This window comes from Dasypus novemcinctus, chromosome 18 (genome assembly GCF_030445035.2).
Source record: "Dasypus novemcinctus isolate mDasNov1 chromosome 18, mDasNov1.1.hap2, whole genome shotgun sequence".
Taxonomy (NCBI): domain Eukaryota; kingdom Metazoa; phylum Chordata; class Mammalia; order Cingulata; family Dasypodidae; genus Dasypus; species Dasypus novemcinctus.
In genome coordinates this window covers 68,175,634-68,196,542 of record NC_080690.1, presented here as the reverse complement: position 1 = coordinate 68,196,542, position 20,909 = coordinate 68,175,634, and the positions used below count along the sequence as shown (strand labels likewise).

The 20,909-nt window shown below is 63.0% G+C and overlaps 1 protein-coding gene across 4 annotated transcripts; it reads left to right on the top strand.

The window, feature by feature from the left end:
* The first annotated feature begins 3,650 nt into the window (after positions 1-3,650).
* MEIS3 (Meis homeobox 3) lies at positions 3,651-15,931 on the top strand. Of its 4 annotated transcripts, none has more exons than XM_058280492.2 (13): positions 3,651-4,151; positions 6,089-6,270; positions 6,508-6,667; positions 6,757-6,807; positions 7,767-7,817; positions 7,955-8,104; positions 10,959-11,070; positions 11,248-11,396; positions 12,162-12,238; positions 12,423-12,481; positions 12,589-12,672; positions 12,982-13,051; positions 13,402-15,931. In XM_058280492.2, the coding sequence occupies exons 1-12, from the start codon at positions 4,140-4,142 to the stop codon at positions 13,029-13,031; spliced, it is 1,137 nt and encodes a 378-aa protein (XP_058136475.1). In that variant the 5' UTR covers positions 3,651-4,139; the 3' UTR covers positions 13,032-13,051; positions 13,402-15,931. The 4 variants fall into 4 exon arrangements, with proteins under 4 accessions (XP_058136475.1, XP_058136476.1, XP_058136472.1 ...); XM_058280490.2 differs by having other exon boundaries at positions 3,652-4,151; positions 15,474-15,931; XM_058280493.2 differs by having other exon boundaries at positions 8,006-8,104; positions 12,982-15,931.
* The last annotated feature ends 4,978 nt before the right edge of the window (positions 15,932-20,909 follow it).

The following is a 20,909-nucleotide window of genomic DNA, read 5'->3' as shown; positions in this document are numbered from 1 at the left end:
GGGGGGAGGGGGCCCCGCGTGGCTAAGGGCAGGGAGGGGGCGCAGGCGGGCGGGTGACAGATGAGTGGCCTCCACCATGGCTGCGGGTGATGGATGGGCCGGGCCGGCGCGCCTGGGGATTGGAGTGGGGAGCCGCCAAGATAAATGTTTCCTGACCCTGGAGCCAGGCCAGGGACGGGGAGCAGCTGGGGTGGAGGGTGACGAGCTGGTGAAGGGCCAGGAGCGGTGGGCGCCTGTGGGGGTGCTGGGAAGAGGGGGAAAGAGAGAGCCCAGGCTGGAGGACAGGGCCAGGCAGGGGGCCTGGGGGGCATGAGAGAGATGGGTGGGAGAGTAGGGGGGGACGGGGAGACAGAGGGAGAGCACAACGGAGGGAGAGATACATGGACACATGAGACAGACAGACACGCTCCAGGACAAACAGATACGGCGAGCCTCCCTTTGAGGACCCTTCTGCCCTCACCTGGAGGCGAGAGGGGGGTGAGGGCAGAGACTGGGCCAGAGCCCGTGAGACAAGCACAGAGCTCTTGATAAAGAGGGGAAACCGAGGCAGGGCCTAGCGAGGAGACAGGAGGGAGCCCCCGAGGGACCTCGCTGGCTCCCTCTGCTCCCGGCCTTTCCAAGCCTCGCCTGGGGGCCGGGGCGTGACTGCCGGGGGCACAGGGGAGGCTGAGGGTCACAGGGAGGGCCCGCGGGGAGGTGGGTGGGTCCTCAGGTCCACTGGGACCAGGCTGGACGGGGCGCCGAAGCCGGGGCATGGGGTGGGTGGGCTGGGGGCTTGAGCGCTCCCAGTGCACAGCACATGCGCACACGCGCACAGAGACGGGGCCAGGCACGCACCAAGTGCACACCCGGAGCGCTCCCACCCCCGCGCCCCCGGCAGCAGTGAGCAGGGGCACCCGCCACTCAACGACACAGGTGTACCTGCTGGGGTCCAGGGGCCCTAAAAGGGGCAGGTGGAAGGGGACGCCCTGACTTCAGAGAGGGACAGACAGACAGGGACAGGGGCGTGTGGTGAGAGAGACAGACAGAGGAGGCCGGAGGCAGGCTGCAGGCTGTTCTCCCACTGCTCTGTGCTCAGGAAGGACCTCCCCCCCGCCCCCAAAACAGGAGGAGGGGCTTGGGCTCTGGAGGACACTTCTCTTTAATTACAGAAAAGGACAGCATGGTGGAAAGGGCAAAGTGGGAGTGTCTTGGGGGGGAGCATCGGATGGGGGACAAGGGACAGGAGGAGGCAGGAGGCAGCTGGCTGTCTGTGGCTCTCCCAGGCCCCCCTACCGCCCATCTGTCTGTCCGTCCCTCACACACACGCCTGTTGTCTGGCCCCTCTCTTCCCCTCCCCGTCTGCTCTCTCCCCCCTCTTTGTCCCACCTCCTCTTGGTCTAGTTCTGCCCCCCCTTCCCTGGTCCCTCTGCCACTCTCTGACGTGCTTTTCTCTGAGTCACAGCCCCCCTCACCGGCGACACCCCCATCAGGTAAGGTACAGTCCCCTGGGGCCCCCAGCCCTCTGTCCACGCACCCCCCCTCCCAGCTGGAACTGTCAGATAAAGCCCGGGTTCTCAGACTCAGCGTGGGGGGGGGGGCTCAGCCTCCTCCCGCAGAGGCCAAGGGCGCCTGGGTGTGCCCACTCGGGCCCCCCACCCTGCAGCTCGGCTGAGGATGGGGGCAGGCAGAAGAGCTTCGCATCTTTAATTAAAAAGTGATTTAAATTAATTTTCTGCTCCAAAACATCTATCTGGGGCGTGTGTGAAGGGGACGGTGGCAGTGATCAAGTGATGACAGCCTCTCCAGACCCCCCCCCTCCCAAAGCCTCCCTTAAAGGGCCAGCGTCTCCCAAAGGACAGGGCCCAGCACAAGAAATCCTAGGCAACCCCCCGCCTGCCCCCCTCTGAGTGAGCCCGGCAGGGGACCCTACTCAGCCCAGGGGCCCTAAAGAGCCTCAGCGAGCCCAGCAGGGGGCTCACCCCCTGCACGCCCCTCTCGGCCTCCCCTGCTCTGTCTCTGCCCTCCTTGGGTCCCTCCCCCCCCGGGTTTCTGTCACCCTGTCTCGGGGTCCTCCCCGCTCTCCGTCTCGGTCCTCCTATCCCTGAGCCTGGCTGCTCTCTCGGGGTCCCTGTCCCCTTCCTCTTTGGCACTGTCCCTCTGGAGTCATGATTGGCAGCTTTTCTGAGGCCAGGTACCTCTTTGCTAAAACAGGTGAAGGAGACCGGCCACCTCCGTGGGGAAATGCGCCACAGCTGCCCCTGCAGTCAGAGGCGGCTTCCAGGTCTCCTGACACCCGTCTGCAGACCCCTCAGCAGTCTGAGGACCCCAGAGGATAAAGACTTTGAAAGTAGAAAAAGGGAGCACGACGACAAACCCCAGGAGTCCTCTCCCCCTCCCTCCCTCTCCTGCTCTCCTCTGGCTCCTCCACTGTCTCAGACACCCCAGACACGTTCCCACCCCAGGACCTTTGCACCTGCTGTTCCCGCTGCCTGGAACTCTCTCACCCCAGATCCCCATTGGCTCCCCGGCTCGCCTCCTCCAGGCCTCTGCACAGATGTCCCTCCTCTGAGCGCTAATCCTGAACAGCCTAGACAAATTGCTCTCCCTTCTCTGATTCGGCGCTGTCTTCAGAGCTTTCGCCACCTCCACGCATTCCTTTTACCTGCACGTTTCTTTGTTTGCTTGACTATTTTCTCTCTCTCTCAATAGAATATGAGCTCCATGCAGGCAAGAAGTTCTCTGGCCTTCTGCTGCGTCACCAGAACACTGACTGGCACATAGCAGCTGCTCAATAAATTTTTGCGGCGCAAATCTTTTTCTTTGTCTCACTAGCTCACAAGCTGGTCTGGCCCCAGACCTCCCCAGGAACTGGATAAAGGCTGGGAACCTTCTCCCCATCACACAGGCAACCAGGCGCATAACTCTGCCTTCCTGTTTCGGGAGACTCCGAATTCCCCAACTGGGGTTCTTCAGGCTAAGAACCCTTTCAAAGGCAGGGGTCCAAGATGGGCGGAGGGACAGCCAGACAGCCAGACGAGGGCGCACAGGATACCCACCCCGCTCAGGGACATCATGGCACACAGTCACTCTCACACAGAGGGCCGCGGCCCACGCCACCAGGGTCCCTATTTCCCGGGGGGGGGGGGCGGGGACCAGAGCCAGAAGAGACACTGAAATGTGGGCGCCTTCCTGCTGCTTCTGTGCGGGAGAGAGGCCTAAGAAGCCCGCGGGGCTGGAAGGGGGCAGAGACCCTGTGTGGGCGGGTAAAGATGTGTAGGGACAGATATGGGGGGGGGAGACAGAGTGAAGGAGAGAGCGCGGGAATGACAGAAGACAGAACGACAGGGACAGAGACAAAGACGGAAACACGAAGAGTGCTGAAGCCCCAGAGAGAAAGACCCCGGGACTCAAGCGAGCCAGGCGGGGGTGGGGGGCCAGGCCTGGGGCGGCGAAGACCCCGGGGCGGGGGGGCCCGAGGCCCGGGAGCGGCAGCCGCGGGAGCGGACCCCGCCAGCCCCGCCGCCCCCCGAGGGGCGGGGGCGCCGCTGCTCCCGCCCCGCCCGCGGCCCGCGCCGCCGGCGGACAGCGGGTTAAGCATCTCTGATGTGGAACTTCCGGATGTGACCACAGAGGAGAGGCCGGGAGGAGGCGGCGGGGAGAGGCCGGGCCGCCAGCCGCCCTCCGGCCCCCGACGCCGGGACCCCAGCCCCGGCCTGGGCGCCCCCGCGCAGCGCCCGCGCGGCCCCGGGCCCGCCGCCCCGCGCCCCGCGCCGGCCCGCCCGGCCCCTCCCCGCGCCCGCCTCTCCCGCGTCCCTCGGTCTGTTTGTCTCCGGCTCGTTCAGTTCTCCCAGGACCCGGGGAGGGGCGGGGGGCCCCGGGGAGGGGGTCTCGGGCGAGCCCCCGCGGCCTGCGCGCCCCTCCTCTGGCTGGGATGAGCCCCTCGCTGTGACCCCCGCGGGGGAGGGGGGGTCCATGCTCGGAGCCTCCGCGCCGCCCCGCGCCGGCCACTGACGGCGGGGGGTGGGGGGCCGGCCACCCAGCCCCCTGCCCGCCCCCTGGCGTCGGCGCCGCGGGCCCTCGGGGCTGCTGTCCCCGGCCGCGCCCTCCCCGCGGCCCGGGCTCTGGAAGGACCCCGGAGCGGCCGCCGGCCTCGGCTCATGGCCCGGAGGGTAGGAGACCCCGGGCCCCCGCCCGCCCCGGCCCCCCGGCCCCCCGGCCCCCCATCTCCTTGGCCCTGCCCCCACCAGCGCCCCGCCATCTCCAGCGCGGGTGCTCTCACCCCCCCTTCCCCTCTCTGCTCCTCCTCTGTCTGCCCGGCATGTGTCTCTACACCCCCCCTCCCCACGCTGTTCTCCCCCCCCCTTCCTTTCCTGCACTGGCCTGGCCTTCTCCCTGGTCTACTTTTGTTCCAAGCTTCCCTCAGGATTGGGGGTGGGCACAGGGCTGGGGGCGTGGGGGTCCCACCAGGCTGGGCCAGAGGGCTCTCTCTCAGGTTCCGAGGGTTGGGAGAAAGAGGAGATCAGAGACGGGGTGAGTATGGGGGGCGCAGGCATCGCAGGATGTCAGGGGCGTGGGGGGCCAGGGGGAGCAGCTCAGGGCTGGAGGACGCAACTTTACGTTAGAAGTTAGGGAAGGAAGCGAAAGACGAGCACAGACAGGGAGAGGTGGACACACAGCCCCGAGTGTAGACAGGGAGAGGTGGACACACAGAGCCCCGAGTGTAGACAGGGAGAGGTGGGCACACACACAGAGCCTCGAGTGTAGACAGGGAGAGGTGGACACACAGCCCCCGGGCTGGAGAGCTGTGGGGGGAGGTGGAGTCTGCGCTAGCCTCAGTTTCTTCATCTCCCAGGTCAGGGCTTGTCCTGGGAGCTCCCCTGGGGCGGTGGCTCTGGCCGGCAGCGGGGAGTCTCCTTGGGAAGCTTGTGTTTCTTCTCAGGCCTGAGCAGGTGCACGAACGTGTGTGTGGGGTTATTCTTTCATTCAACAAGTGTTTTTTGAATGGGGGCCAGGAACTGCGCTAAGATCTCACCCATTCATTCATTCGTGCACTAAAGGTCTCATTCATTCATTCATGTGAGAAATGTCTCATTCATTCATTCATTCATTCATGTGCTAAATGTCCCCTTCCTCCTCCCTCTCTCTTTCCCTCCCTCTCTTCCTGTGCCAAATAGCTCATTCATTCATTCATTCATTCATATGCTAAATATCTCCTTCATTCATTCATCCCTGTGCCAACGGGCTATTCCTTCATTCATTCATTGCTGGATGTCTCATTCATTCATTCATATGCTATGGTCTCATTCATTCATTCCTGTGCCTGGCAGTTGACTGTGCGTGCGTGTGTGTCAGAGGTGCCTCTGGTGACCGTGGGGGCAGGTGGTACTCTAAACCTGCTTGTTGCTGGGAGGCAGTGTACCTCAAAGTGTACGTGGGGGTTGGGGGTCATGACGCACGTGGGAGAGCATCATGTGTGTGCTGCCGTGTGTGGTGGACTCGCGTGGTGTGCGGGGAGCGAATGAAAGTTAAGATACTAAGACTTTTACGTATTTGACAAACTAAAATGAAATCAGACGGAAGACTGCGTGTGCCTGCACGTGTGCACAAAACCAAGGGCTGTCTCCCTGGAAATCTCTCCTCGCCCCCTCTTCCTTCTCTCCGGGTCTCAGTCTCTCTCCCCATCCCTGCCTCTCCTCTCTCTCTTCTACGCCGTCTCTTTGCACTTCTTTCTAGCTCCTCTTTCTCTCTGCCTTTTTCCCATCTCTCTCCTCTCATCCTCCCCCCTGGGACCACCATCTCAACTCCGCCCCACAGCCTGGCAGCCGGAGCCCCCACCCTGACCCTCAGTTCCCAGAGTCAGTCTGTCCTCTCTGGGTCCTCCTGGCCGTTCGTCAGGGAGCTCTGACTGTTTTCACAGTCGGGAGCACAAGGCTCCACGGGATGTCGCGGGAGGGTGGCTGGGACAGTGTGTGGGCAGAAGGGCGACGTCCTGGGGCAGACAGACGCCCAGCTCTTGGGTCCTGGGGCAGGGAGCTTCCTGGGCTGGGGATGGGGGTCTCGGCGGGCGCTGACCCCCCGCGGGGCTCTCTCCTCTCGCCTCCCCCAGTGCGGCGAGTTGTCCCACTACCCAGGCGTCGCAGATGGCGCTGGCGCCCTGGCCGGCTTCTCCGAGGCCCTGCCCTCGGCACCCAGAGCCCCTGGGCCCTACGGCTCCCACCGGCACCCCCAGCCCCCAGCCCCGGGCCTGGACGGCGACGGCCTGAAGAGGGAGAAGGATGAGATCTACGGGTGAGGGTCCCAGGGCGGCTGACCTCTGGTTTCCCCTGTCGCCCGCGTCTGCCTCCCGCCCTCTCCCTTTGTGTGTTTCTTTGTCTCTCTGTCTCTCTCTGCTTCTTCCTCTCCTTGTCTCTTTGTCTGTCTGGGTCTGCCTGGCCTCTGAGTCTCTCATGCCTTGGTCTCCATCTCTTCTCTCGGAGTCCCACGCCCCCACCCCTCCATTAACCCTCTCCTTTCCCACCTCCCCAGACACCCCCTCTTCCCCCTGCTGGCGCTGGTCTTTGAGAAATGTGAACTGGCCACGTGCTCGCCGCGGGACGGGGCCGGGACGGGACTGGGCGCAGCCCCCGGCGGTGACGTCTGCTCCTCCGATTCCTTCAACGAGGACATCACAGCTTTCGCCAAGCAGGTGGGCGCCTCCCTCACGCCCAGGGGAGCCCCGAGGCGGGGCGGGGGGGAGATGGACGTGCCCTCCCCGGCCTCTCTCTCGCCTCCCAGGTCCGCTCAGAGAGGCCGCTCTTCTCCTCCAACCCCGAGCTGGACAATCTGGTGAGACCCAGGCCCTGCCCAGTGCCCCCAGCTCCGCCGGGGTCTCCTGTCCTGCCCCCCATTGCCCTGGGGGCTCGCTGTGGGGAGGGGGCCATCAGGCCCACGTTCCCAGGCTCCAGGGTGGACTGCATTTCAAATGGGCCAAAGGACCACTGCCTGGAGTTTGAGGACGTGGGCCCGGTGGCCTGGGTTCGAATCCCAGCTCTGCCACTTATAGGCTCCAGCTCCCTGGGCCTCAGTTTCCTCATCTGCAGAGTACACCTAAGAGCAATTCCTTCCTTGTGGAGGTGTTGGGAGGTTTCACAAGTTAATGCAAGTCAAGGGGTAGACTTGGGCCTGACAGTCATGGGGGAGCAGAGCCCCAGCCCAAGGCCGTGCGGGGACGAGCGGTACGGTCCTGTAAGGCCGGGGAGCCGGCGGCGGCGGGGCGACAGGCCAGCAGCTCGGCCGGATCCGCTGCCTCCCACAAACCCGGGGAATGCGTGGGGCTGCCCGAGCCGGGAGAAACCCGGATGCTGGGGGGAGAGGGGGGGGGAAAGAGACGGAGATGGAAAGACAGGGAGGGGGGGAAGGACCCTGGCTTCTCCCTGCCTTCTGCCGCCACCGCTTCCTACAAGGGTTCCAGTTGAGCAGAGCTCCTGGCAGAGGGCTCTGGGAAATGCAGTCTGCAGGGGGAGGGCAGGAGGGCACCGAGGGCAGACAAGGGGGTGCTGACTGGAGCACACCCTGGTTCATCCTCCCGCTCTCGTCTCTGCCTCTCCATCTAACCCCCTCTTTGCCTCTAATTCTGAGTCTCCACCTCTGGCCTCTGTTTTCTCTCTGCCCTCTCCGTTCTCCCTGCTCTCTCTGCCTTTGTCATGCTGCCTCTCTCTCTCTCTTTCGGTTTCCCGTCCCCTCCCCTCCCCTCCTCTTCCTCACCCCTCCTCCCTTCTCTCCTCCCTCCCTGTCTGCGTGTTCAGATGATCCAGGCCATTCAGGTGCTCCGCTTCCACCTGCTAGAGCTGGAGAAGGTAAGTGCTCATTTCCCCTCACGCCCCTGTCTGCCCCCCCCCTTCGGGCTCCCTTCCCCCGAATGCCGCCCCCGCCCCTGTACGCCCCAGCCCTGGCCCCCCGGGTGGCCCCCCCAGTACCCCGGTGCCCCCCCCAGGTCCACGACCTGTGCGACAACTTCTGTCACCGCTACATCACCTGCCTCAAGGGAAAGATGCCCATTGACCTGGTCATCGAGGACAGGGACGGCAGCTGCAGGGAGGACCTGGAGGACTACTCGGCCTCCTGCCCCGGCCTCCCGGACCAGGTGGGCCCGGGACGGGACATGGAGCCACCCCGCCACCGCAGCCAGGCTCAGACCCGGCTGGGCGACAGCGCAGCGCGCAGCACACGCAGCCTCAGGCACGCCTCAGCCTGACCCCAGGGCACGCCCACGCCACATTCACACGCCAACAACATGACAGCCACACACGCTCAAGAGAGCCAGACTTAGACCCAATGCCTGCGTCTGCCACCCTGACCACGTGGCTATCGCAAAAACCCAGGTGCAGCCACGCCACGCAGCCCTGAAAGCCTGGCCGGGCAGCATCAGGCATTCCCAGACCCGGCGGCTTGCGGCACACGCACGCTCACATCCCCGCCACACAATGGCCCCTGGTTGCAGACGCAGCCACTGGCCTTTGGCTGTAGCCACAGGTCCCACGCACACGGGCACACAAAAACAGGCACAGTGATGCAGACTTGGTTCCAGTGCAGACACCACGTCCAGGGACAAACACATGCGTGCACGTCCCAGCCACACGGCCATCCCATGTGACACAGCTCTGTGCGTGAATGCTCACACATCCACACGCGTGATGACCGAGACCCGTGACTGTCAGCCGCGGCCATGCAAATTTAGCCACAGATCACTCAGCCCCGGGTCGGCTGCGGTGTGAACCCACACGCACAACCCCGAACCGCACAGCCGTCACACGGGCTCAGGCCCATCTGGTTTGTAGCACCTGGGCACACGTCCCAGCCACACAGGGGCAGCTGATTTAGAGACGGGAACGCGGACTCCTTCCTGGTCCTACTCAGAGAGCACAAACTCACAGCTCGCAGGAGCCGCCCGAATGCAATGCCGCGGGCGTCCCCGGCTCAGCTCCCCGAGCTTGGTGACAGCCCACAGGTTGCAGACAGATGCCAGCGCCAGGTACAGCCGCACAGAGCCAGCTAGAGCCGCAGGACTCAGGAGCGGCCGCGTTCCGCTAGGGTCTGGCTAGAGCACACATACCGCGCCGTCCCCGGCTGCACCGCCCCACGATCGTCCACGCAGGCTCGGAAGGAGGTTCACGGGCTTGGGTATTCGGCCACACGACGCAGACCTAGCGAAGCAGCCAGATTACGTGGCTCAGCACGTGGTCGTGCCACGGTCTCGTGGACTCGGGACTCCCACGTGGCAGCCACGCAGCAGCCGTGTGGATCCCCCTGCCACAGCTACACACAGGGAGAGCGGCAGCGATGCGGGAAAAGGTCACACAAGGGCCACCCCCACAAGGCTGACACACTCCCAGCACAAGTCCATAACGATACGACATCGTGTCAGGGACGGCCAGGCCGGAACCACAGCCACAGGGGCAGTCCCGTGACAGTCTCACAGGGGCTGCAGCCACGCGGCTACGGGACTGTGACTTAGATGCTAACCACACCCGTGGCCCCGCCAATCGGACAACAAAACTCTCAAACTCCAGCCACAGACCAAAAAAAAAAAAGCAGAGTAGCCTTGGCATCACCAGTGCCCGATACCGCCACGCATGACTGCAGAGACGACACAACCACGTGGAAATGCAGCCGTGTTTCAGAAAAAACACATTTAAGCGCCGTCCCGGAGCCACGTGCTCCCTGCGACGACCGTCACAGGAACCCAGGCTCGCCTGCAGAGACCTGGGCGCTCAGCCATTGCCCCGTGTGCCGCGGAGCCTCAGGTACACACCCGCCCACAGCGTCCGCTGGGACATGGCACCCCAAGAGCTGTGGGCCACGTGAGATCAGGCCGGGAGTCTTCAGAGCGAAGTAATTCTGCACTTAAAGGCGACGCGTCCCAGATGCACGGCCACGTCCAATTCCACACAGACCCGCAGCGCCTGGAGGAGGCACCTCTGACATGGGGGGTCCTCCTGGGCTGGCCCTCAGCTGGAAACAGTTGGTGGGGGGCAGCCCTGGGTCATCTGAGGGGGGACTGTTTACACAGCTGTGGGCGGGGCTGAGGGAAAGCCACAGGGGCAGGGGTGGGCCCCTGCGCTGGAGCCACTGTAGAGCCAGGGGCCGCCTCCCCCCCAGGTCTAAGCTGGAAGGAAAGGGGGCGGGGCCCAGAAGCAGGGGGCGGGGCCGAACGGGGAGGGCTGCTAGACGGGAGCTGAGACGACACACAGGCACAGAGGACCTACAGCAACCTGATGGAGGCCACCGCGGGGACAAGTTCCTCCACCTCGCCGCCTGCCCCGCCAGCCCAGGCCTCCCGGGGTTGAACCGGGCCTTAAGCTGAATGACCAGGCCAACTCGAGACAGCCCCGTCTGGGTCAGACTTTGGCTAAAGGAAATGCAGCCCAGGCAACCCTTATCTGCCGTTCTGAAAACAGGAAGGTGTTTCCCCCCTTGGTTTTGAGCCAATCCAACGGGCAGCCGAGTTTGACCTGAACTAATGAGGCTATTTATAGCCCTTATTTATTCCGCTTGCTTCGAAACCCATCCATTTTACTGCAGAAATGTTAATGAGTTTGATGAGAAGGTGATGCCCCAGGCCCTGCTGGGGATGTCGGCGTATGCACTGATTTACTGTCTAAAAATGTGAAAAATTGGGAACTCTGGAACACATCTGGCCCCGAGATTTCAGATGAAGTACCATGGGCCCGTGGAGGCACGTCCTCATCAAGCAGTCGTGGCGGGCCTCTACGTAAATTAGCTCTTTGATTCCTTACCACACTCTGTAAGGGGGAGACGGTCACTGTCCTTCATTGCCAGTTGGAGAAACTGAGGCACAGAATGGTGACATGACTTGCCCAAGGTCACACAGTCAGTATGTAGCAGGGAAGGATCTTTGCACCCAGGAGTCCTAATCCCAGACCCCACTGTGTTAGCCAGGGTACCACGGGCGCTGACTTCTCTCTCTTGTCCCCCAGAACAATTCATGGATTAGAGACCAAGAGGACAGTGGGTCCGTCTATTTGGGGACCCCGGGTCCATCCAGCGGGGGCCTGGCCTCTCAGAGCGGGGACAACTCCAGCGACCAAGGTGAGGGGCTTGGGAGTTGGAGGGGCAACATGGGAGCCAGTATGAAAATTGAGGTTAGACTGTATGAAGGCCTTCCAGAGGGGCAAGGATGGCTGGGGCTGGGGCGGGGTCTTGGGCAAGGGTCCCCCTGGCCCTCCACCCCTCACTTCCCCTGACCCAGCGTGCCTGTCCCTCCAGGAGACGGGCTGGACACCAGCGTGGCCTCCCCCAGCTCTGGGGGCGAGGACGAGGACTTGGACCAGGAGCGGCGGCGGAACAAGAAGCGGGGCATCTTTCCCAAGGTGGCCACCAACATCATGCGAGCCTGGCTGTTCCAGCACCTCTCGGTGAGGGCCCGCGGCAGGGGTGCGGGCGGACGCGGCGCGAGGTGGAGAAGGGCGGCCACGCGGCCCTGACCCCCGAGGGAGCCAGAGAGACGGGAGGACGGGGGCGGGTCCGGAGGAGCCGGGGACCCCAAGCGCCGCCGAGGCTGAGTGCTCCCTGGGGCGGGGGCTGCTAAGGGCCTCGAGCGCACCAGTCCCCCCTGCCAGCCGTGGGGGAGGGGTCTCAGGATCCGCTGTGCACACGAGGAGACCGAGGCACGGGGGCCGTGCGCCCAGAGTGGGCTCAGATCGCGGGCAGTGTGGCCATAACCATTGCGCCACCCAGCCTCGTGGAGAGAGACGGGAAAATAGAGACAGAGACGGGGAGAGGCTGAAACACAAGGAGAGAGTCGGGGGGTGGGAGTGGGGAGAGTCAGAGCAAGACGGGGTCAGGGGGAGACTGGAGGACAGAGGCAGAGAGAGTCCGGGAGTTTCTCAAACAGAAACAGAAAGACAAGAACAGACTCGGATGGAGAGAGAGAGAGAGCGAGAGAGCCAGAGAAGGGAAGGACACCTCCCGAGGGCCGGGCGGGGCCGCGCCCTCCCCTGGGCGGCCTGCCCCTCGGGCTGCAGCTGCCGAGAGATGCCGGGGCGGCCTTGCTGGCAGCGGGCCCTGCGCGCCTCCTTTGGGCGAGGGGCCCGGGGAACCCGCCGCAGCCTGGGGGCCGGGCCTCGGGGGCCGGGTGGGGGCGGCGGTGCCGCCAGGGTGACCTTTGCTGGTGGCCGCAGCACCCGTACCCTTCGGAAGAGCAGAAAAAGCAGCTGGCTCAGGACACCGGCCTCACCATCCTGCAGGTCAACAACTGGTGAGGCGCGCGGCTCCGGGCGGGCGCGCGCGGGCGGGCGCTGTCCGCGGTGCTGACGGCGGCGCCCGAGCCCCGCGCGCCTCCGCGGCCTCCCCTGCCTCTGCCCTCTCTCCCCGGCTTCCTCTGTCCCTGGGTGTTCATCTCAGGCCTCTCTCCCACCTCTCGACACCTGCCCCTCTCCCAGGTTCATTAACGCCCGCAGACGCATCGTGCAGCCCATGATTGATCAATCCAACCGCACAGGTGCGGGGAAGACGTGGGGAGGGAGGGCCTGGGGTTCTTGGGGGCGTGCCAAAGCCGGAAGCCGGGCAGCCTCGGGCTCAGCCCGTGGCCCTCGACTCCCTTCCCAGGACAGGGTGCAGCCTTCAGCCCAGAGGGCCAGCCCGTGGGGGGCTACACGGAGACTCAGCCGCACGTGACGGTCAGGCCGCCAGGTAAGACCCCGCCCCCTCGGCTAAGCCACACCCAGCACCCCAGACCCCTCCACTAGGTGAAGATGCCTTCTGGGCATAAATCATACAGCAGCTCATTGGCATATGCAGGTGCCCTGATCCCCACCTTTCCCTTACTTCCACAGCACAGCCCACCACATTCGAAAGTTCCGTCTTTCCTTAAAGAACCAGCACCCCCTTAAAGGATGACTCAGTGTGTCATTGGTCAGAGGGACCACCTGGTGAAGGGGCTTGGGGACAGATGGGGGTGTCTGGTGCAGAACCCCTAGATTCTCCTCTCTTGTCTTCCAGGGTCGATGGGGATGAGTTTGAACTTAGAAGGAGAGTGGCATTATCTATAGAGGTTGGATTCAGGAGAAGCGTGAGTGTCCAGCATTGGGCGACATTGGGTTGGGGGTAATGGCAACTCTCAAACCTTCCTAAGACCTCCAGACTCCAATAGTGGGCCCACCACAGGGGAGACAGAGCTGGGTGTCCTGGGTGCCTGAACTGAGGGTTCTCCCCAGCTTCATTCATTCATCCATCCATTACCATCCTTCCATCCTTCCATGCTTCCATCCATCCATCCATCCACTCATCCACTTAGTCACTCATCCATATATTTACCCATCCACCTATCCACCCCTCACCATGTGTCCAAGCGTGCATCTACCCACCATGCATCCATACATCCATCCTCCAAACATGCACTGAACCCTTGCTCCATCCCAGGCTCTGCCCTTGAGAAGCTTCTTCTTGCGGGGACATGGACATCAGAAATCAATGACAATCAAACAGTGCAAGAGTTGAAACAATAAAACATAGCTCATCTAGAAAAGGGACTCATCAGCTCTCTGGGGCATCAAGGAAGACTTCTTAGGGGAAGTGGCCTCTAAGTGGGCACTGAAGGATGAATAGGAGTCCATGGGGGCAAAAGAGGATAGGACGATGGTGTGCATTCTTTTATTCTCCCACGTCTTGAGATTTTCCTCTGGACTGGCACTGTGGCAGCACTTCAGAGCGTCTTCTCATTTAGTCATCACAGCAACCCCAAGAGGGAGAAACTATTATTCATTTCATTTCATGGATGAGAAAACTGAGGATCAGAGAGAAGAGGTTGCTTGTTTAGGTTCACACAGCTCAGAATGGCAGAGGGAAGAGCAGTGCAAAGGTCTGGGGTGGAGAGGCAGCCTGGAGTCTCTAAAGCACAGATCAGATCTTGACAATCCCCTGATTATAACCCTCTGTAGCTCCCTGGTGCCTTCTGGATAAAGTCCAAACTCTTTAGTTTAGCATCTATGCACTCATTTATTCAACACTCATTCCCTGAGCCCCTCAGTGTCTGGCCTTCTGTGGGGGACTCAGCAGTGACCACTATGATCATGACCTTGCCCTCATGGAGATCACCGTCTGGTGGTGGTGGGGGACAGACTAGTGGAGGGACAGACTCAGATAGTGACAACCCAGAGTAGTTGGGGCTGAGACAAAGGAGCCTGTGGATGGGGAGCCTAGAGGGAGCAGCCTGAGGGGTTCAGGGAGGGCTCCCTGGAGGAGGAGACTTTGGAGCTGAGATGAGGAGAATGGGAGGAGTAAGGCAGGAAAGGAGTGTTGAGAAGTGGGAACAGCTTACAAAAAGGCCCAAAGCACTTAGAAACCCGAGGCCACAAGACTCACACGCAGGGGAGGAGGACGGGCTGGCTGAGAAATGAAGTGGGGCCAGGAGCAAGGCATGGGGACAGGAGAGTGGAGACCCAGGGCCAGGCTTCGGGCTGGGGGAGGGGCCGGGGCCTGAGCCTGGAAGGAGAAGGAGCAGTGGGCCGGCTGGTCCAAGACTTGGGTAAGTGGGGCCAGCCCTGCGGCGTGGGGAGCGCACCTGCTTCCCAGCACCCCACCTCAGAGGGGTCTCCTCCAGGTGCTGAGTCTGTGGAATTGCTTCTCCCCCGCCTCCCTCTTCTCTTTTCTGTCTCCCTCTCCCCCGCCTTGTCTTTTTCTCTCTGTCTCTCTGTGGGCCTCATTTTTGCCTCTCTCCAAACCTTCCTGCCTTCCTCTCTCGCTGTCTTGTCCTCTGTCTCTCTCTTTCTCTGCCTCTCTCCTTGGCTTTCTCTATCTCATCGTCTCTTCAGCTCTGGTCTGTCCCTTTCCCTCCCGCATTAAATTTGCTTTGTATTGTGGGCATACATGCTTAACATCAAACCTGCCACTTGGACCGTTTTTAAGTGTGCCATTCAGCGGCACTGATTACGTTCAGTGTGGTGCCACCAAGGCCACCATCTGCTACCAAAGCTTTTTCATCACCCCAAACGGAACCTCTGCACCCATGAAGCAGGCACCCCCCTTCCCTCCCATCCCCAGCTGCTGGTAACCCCCGCTCTGCTTTCTGTCCCTGCGAAGTCGCTTACTCTGGGTATTTCGTCTAAGTGGAATCCTGGGGTGTTCTCCCTTTTGTGACCGGCTTTCTTCACTTGGTCAAGTGTGTTAAGGTTGACCTGTGTGGTCGCACAATCAGAACGTCGTTCCTTTTCCTGGCTAAGGCAATCCCCGTGCGTGGTGCGAAGTCCGGTCCCCCCACTCAGCACCGGCGGCCGGCGGGCCTCCCCCGTTGCTGGCTCCCTCTTTCTCCCTCCCTCCATGTCCGTCTGTCCCTCGGCCTCTGCCCCCTCTGCCTCGCTCTCCCCGGCCGTCCCTTTCGCCCTCCCTCTCTGCCTCCTCCCTCAGTGGCTCAGTCTGCGTCTCTCTCACTTCGGGGCTGGGGGGGCAGACCCCCTCCTCGCCTCCTGACTGGCCCTCTCCCTCCGTCTCCCCAGACTCCAGCCTCTGGACCATGAATGCAGGGTCACCCCTGGTTCCAGCCCCTGCCCGGCCATGGGCCTCAGGCGCCCCCCTCGGGAGGCCCCCCCCTCAACGCCTACCTCCCTGGGGCCCCTCGGTCCGCAGGGCTGAGCGCTCCTCCCAGGGCCCGTCCAAGGACCGCGACGCAGCCTCCGGGCCCCAGCCTCGCCTCTGCACTCAGCTCTGCTCGAAACCCGAACTCAGAGCCCGGGCCTGGGTCTTCGGAAGATGATGGCTGGGGGCCCCTCCTCCAGGACGGAGAAGGGATGGGGGGGAACTGGGGCCGTCAGGGAAGGAGGGTCACCCGGATCCGACATTTGGGGGAGATTCCCTTCATCCTCCCACCCCTTCCCCCCTTCTGTCTCTCCCTACCTCCCTTCTCTAATGTCTTCTACTTTTTTTTTAATGATAAAGTCTTAAAAACAAAAGGCCACCCATCTGAGTTCTTATGTCTCTTCTAAGATTTCAAATGCTCATCAATTTGAAGCTTATGAATCACGAATTATAGCAATGATTGATACTCTTTATCCTGTTCTCCCCTTGGGCACTCTGGTGTGTATCAACTAGCTATAGCTGCGTAACAAATCAGCCCCCGAAATTGTTTTGGCTCAAATCACTGTTGTTCTTTTAGCTCCCCAGTCAATGAGTTGGTGTTTTGTACAGTGCTCACCTGGCAGTTCCTGTTACCTCAGCTGGGCTCTCCCCTGTGTCTAGTCGGCTGCAGGGCACTGGGGCCTCTGTCCATGTGGTGGCCGGGTGGGATTCCATGAGCCAGCAGAAGGGCGCTCCGGGGGCCTTGGCTCAGAACTGGCTCTCCTCTTCTCTGCTGCCTCTGAAGGCTGGAGCTGCAGAGTCACGCTGCGTGAGATGTGGGAGTGTGACAGAGGCAGAGTTGTGCCCATTTGGGCATCTGCCGACCACACTGTGGCTCCCAGGCTCTGACTCCTTTCTCTGTCTGTCCCATGGGCGCCGAGCTCTGAGAGGCAGTCGAGGGTGGTGCTTACGGTCTAGGGTTCAAGTCTGCCTCTGGACCCCTGGAGACTCAGTTTCCCCATCTGGGAAATGGGGATAGTGGAATTGCTGTGCTGAGTCATTGAGCTAGTCCAAGGCGGGTGCTGAGAGCGGTCCCTGGCACGCAGTAGGCACGCAGCCAAAGGCAGAGGTGGTTGTTGTGACGAGAGGCCCAGGGGCTCCGGGCAGGTGGGCTGCTGAGGTCCTTGGCTTCCCAGGCCTCTGTCTCCCCTGGAGAGAGGCCGCACAGGCGGGCTGGGTGCTCCCACCGTCTGGCCCCTCTTCTCAGACTCTGTCTTGCGTCTCTCCTTGCCTCTCAGGTCTCTGCCTCTTTCTCTGAACTTGGCCTCCGCTCCCCCTCCGCCCGGGGGGCCCCTCCGCCATGCCCCGGCCTCTCCCACATCTGCACTGGGGTCTCTCGCGTCCCTCGGGTTGTCCCCCTGCGGTGTGTTCTCATCTGCTCCCAGTCCAGGCCCCTGGGGAGGGGTGCGTTAGGGTGTGGGGGGCCATGGAGGATGTGTTCCTGGACCCCTGAGCCCATGCACATGGGGCCGAGACAGACTCACACGGAGACACACACACCGTGCACACCAGTGCAGCAGATGCCAAGCTTCACACATGCTCAGAAATACGCAGGCACAGACGTGGGGCCACACGCGCTCGTAGACGCTGGGGTGCTCGGGAGAGAGCCATGTGCGCGTGCTCCCACACTGACACGACACAGCAGCGCTCACACGTGCCACACTCACGCCTGCTCACACATGCCCACACACCTGCTCACACCCACATGCTCACTCACGCACGCTTACACACCTGCTCACACTCACATGCCCACACTCACGCCTGCTCACACCCACGTTCCCACTCATGCATGTTCACACACTTGCTCACACTCACGTCTGCTCACACCCACATGCTCACACACCTAACACCCACGCCTGCTCACACTCATGCTCACCCACATGCTCACACTCACGCTCACACCCACACCCAGAAGGGCACTCACAGGACATCCCCAGAGGCTAATACACACAGAGAAGAGGGTGGCCTCGCTGGTGACACAGGCAGAGTTCCAGAGGCAGTCACCCAGTGCTACCCTTGGGAACGCTCACATGTGACCCAACAGGTAGGACAGCAGGGGCGTCACCAACCTGGACTCAAGAACTGCCTTGGTTCAAATCCCGACTCAGCCACTTAGCAGCCGCGTGACATTCCCTTGGACGGAGACAGACCACACTCGGAAACCTGCCGAGACTCTCGGATCCTGAGACACTGTCACACTTACTCTGTAAAGTGCCACCACTTCAGAGTCCTCGTGCAAGCAGGGCCCCTGGGCCTGTTCTGTCTGAGGCCGTGGTCGGCCTGTGGTGGTGGAGGGGCGCCCCCGCAGAGCCCCTGGTCCTGGTGGACCTGAGTTCCAGGCTCTCACTCTGAGGTTTTATTCGTGCACGAGTCCACACGCTCAGTGGCTGTTTCCCATCCACCTCGTACCTGCCATGCCCAGTGCCCCCACAGGGGCCCCGAGTGGCCCTGCCGACGAGGTGGACGAGGCTCAGATGTCCCTCCTATGAACATGAAACGCCGTGGACGACAGGGTCTGGCAGTTCCACTCTTGTCCCCCAGACGCAATGAAGCTTAATGCCTGTCTTAGTTTCCAGGCTGCTGTGACAAATACCACACGTGGGTTGGCTAAACACAGCAACGGCGAGTCTCACACTTTTGAGGCTAGACGTGCAAAGTCAGCAGAGCAGCAAGACTCGCTTCCTCCCGGAGCCCAGGCCCCAGGCTGGCCGCCGGGGTCCTCAGGCCCTCGGCTAGCGCCTCTGCTCCCACCACGTGGCGCTGGCCCTCCCCCTGGCGCCTGCGTCTTCCAGTTCTCTCTACGTGTCCTCCAGGAACCTGGGACCCGCCCGCCCTCCCCTGGGTCACACCTGAACTGAGAGGCTCATGGCTCTGGGCAGTGGCTCACCCCCCAGGCACGCGGCCGCCGGGCACAGCCTTCATCCAGCCCAAGGCAGAGCCCATGTTCCTTGGGTTTGGACACGAGTCCAAATGACCGGCTTGGCCCCCTCCTGGCCTCTGTCCCGGCCGTCCCCGTCCCCTGGGACACCTCCGCCAGCACAGAGGTTGTCTCTGCAGAGAAGCAGCCAAACCAGAGCCCCCTCCACCCTCTCTCTCCTCCCCTTTCTGGTCCTAAATTCCCGCCCTCCTTTATTCGCCTCTTTCACTCTTAGCTGGACCCTCAGCCCCTGGAGAAAGGCACGTCCTCGGCCCTCCCTTCCCTGTGGCGACTGTGGCCTCCGGCAGGTGCTCGGGGGGCGGTGGGGGCGGAGGCAGGGGCCTGCCCTGCAGAGGCGTCACCCGCCCAGTCACACACCGGGTCCCGGGTTGCTGGCTCCCGCCCGTCCCTGCCCTGGGACGTCAGGAACCAGACGAAGGCCCTGCCCGCGGGGGGCTGGCATCCCGGCCGGGACACCCGTGGGACCCCGTGGCTGACTGTCATTTAGTGCTGGGAGGTGACGAGGGTCGTGAGGAGCCGAGCAGGGTACGCCCCCCTCTGGGGAGTGCTGGCTGCGCGCCCCGCTCCTCAGGCCTCCCTACCTGGGCACCGGCCGGGGGCGTGGGCACCCCCTGTCCCCCTTTTCCAGACGAGGAAACAGGCCCAGAGAGAGGAAATCGCGCGGGGCCCACGGCGGGAGAGGGCGGGGAGCGGGGCCGCAGTGGCTCTGGGGCCTGTGGTGGCCTCACCCCTTCAGTCCAGTTGTGAGGGCCGGTGGTCGTCAAGGGCCTGAAACCGAGTGTTTTCTGGGTTAGGAGTTGTTTTTGTGACCGGGGTGAGTGCTTCTCCCAGACTCCCCAGGACCGAAGCGGGAGGGCTGAGGTGTAGACGGCAGGCAGGACTTCCACGCACAGCCCTACCAGAGAGGGCAGGCGGGGAGGGGGCTAAGGCGGTTGCAGAATCAGGCCGTCCCCGCCTTCAGGGGAAGGGTCTCAGAGGCGGGCGCGGGGGCCACCGGGTGCAGCTCGCCCCCTCTGCCCGCAGCTGGCAGTGCCGCTCCCTTAACCATCTGAACCGACTGGACGTGCCACCCGAGCTGGGGAAATGGGGAGCGAGGTTAACTGCATCTAAAAATACCCCCCTTCCCGGGGTAAGGAGCCTGCCCTGGGTGGGGGGCGCCCGTGCGGGGTGTGCTGGGGCCGGGGGGGGGCGGGGGGCACGGGGGGGACATGGGGTGGCCCCGGGGCCCCGGTGGGACGCCTGCACCCGGCTGCTCGGCCGCTTGTCGGGGTAGATGGGGTTGTGGGGTGGGGTCCCCATGGGGTCCCCACGAGCGTCCGAGGCAGGGAGAGACCCTGTGCCCGAACGTGCTGTCGTGCCTGTCCCTGAGGAACGCCTGTGCCCGTGGCTGTGACACAGCATTTTCTCCCTTTCTTTTTGAAAAAATATTATGATACTATATATAACATAAAATTTGCCGTTTTGACCTCCCTTAAACGTGCACTTCGGTGGCGCTTAAACATGCACTTCGGTGGCACTCACACACCCACACTGCTGCGCTCCTGCCACCACCCACTGCCACCACTTCCCACACCCCAGAGAGCCCCTCTCCCCCCCCAGCCCCTCCCACCCCAGCCCGGGGCCTCTAACGCACCGTCCTGCTCGCAACTGGCTTCCTCTGGCGAGTTCCGAAGCGGAACCCGGGGAGTCCCTCGGTGCCTGGCTCACTCCGCCCACGGCGTGTTCTCAGGGCTCGGCCCCCCGAGCCGGGGTCGCGCTGCGCCTCTGCCCAGGGTTGAGGAACAGTCCACTGTCGCGGAGAGGTTCCGAGCAGGGAGAGGCCGAGCCGGCGTGTGGCGTGGGCCGCCTGGGGGGGTGAACTAGAGGGGCCGAGAGCGCAGGAGAGGGGACAAGGGCCCCGAGTCCTGGGCAAGGGCAGGGCAGGGCCGGGGGGGCGGTCAGGGAGGGGCCAGAGGCTAGAGCAACTCTGGGGGTGCAGGGGAAAGGATCCTGGGCAGAGAGCAAGCCCTTTGCGAGGCGAGGGCCCTTCCGCAGGCGCGTTTCTCCCTCTCTCGGATGGCGCGCCATGCCCCGGTTAGCTGGCAGCACCCAGCCTGCCTCCTCCACGGACTTCGTTCCTTAGGCACTGCGGGCTGGGGGGGAAACTGAGGTTCGGCCTGGGGGAAAGGAGGGCGTCATCAGCGGTGGGATACTGCCACGACGTTGGCTGAGATGACCGAGGGGGAACCGCTGGGCTTGACAAGGTCACCGGCGACCTTGACAAGGAGTGTCCGGCGACCTTGCCAGGGGGGTTAGGCGGCCGGCGGCCGGGCAGAGGTCTGGGGAGGGGGGGCTGGAGAGGGAAGTGAGGGCGCGGGTCCTTCACGGCGCCCGGGGACTT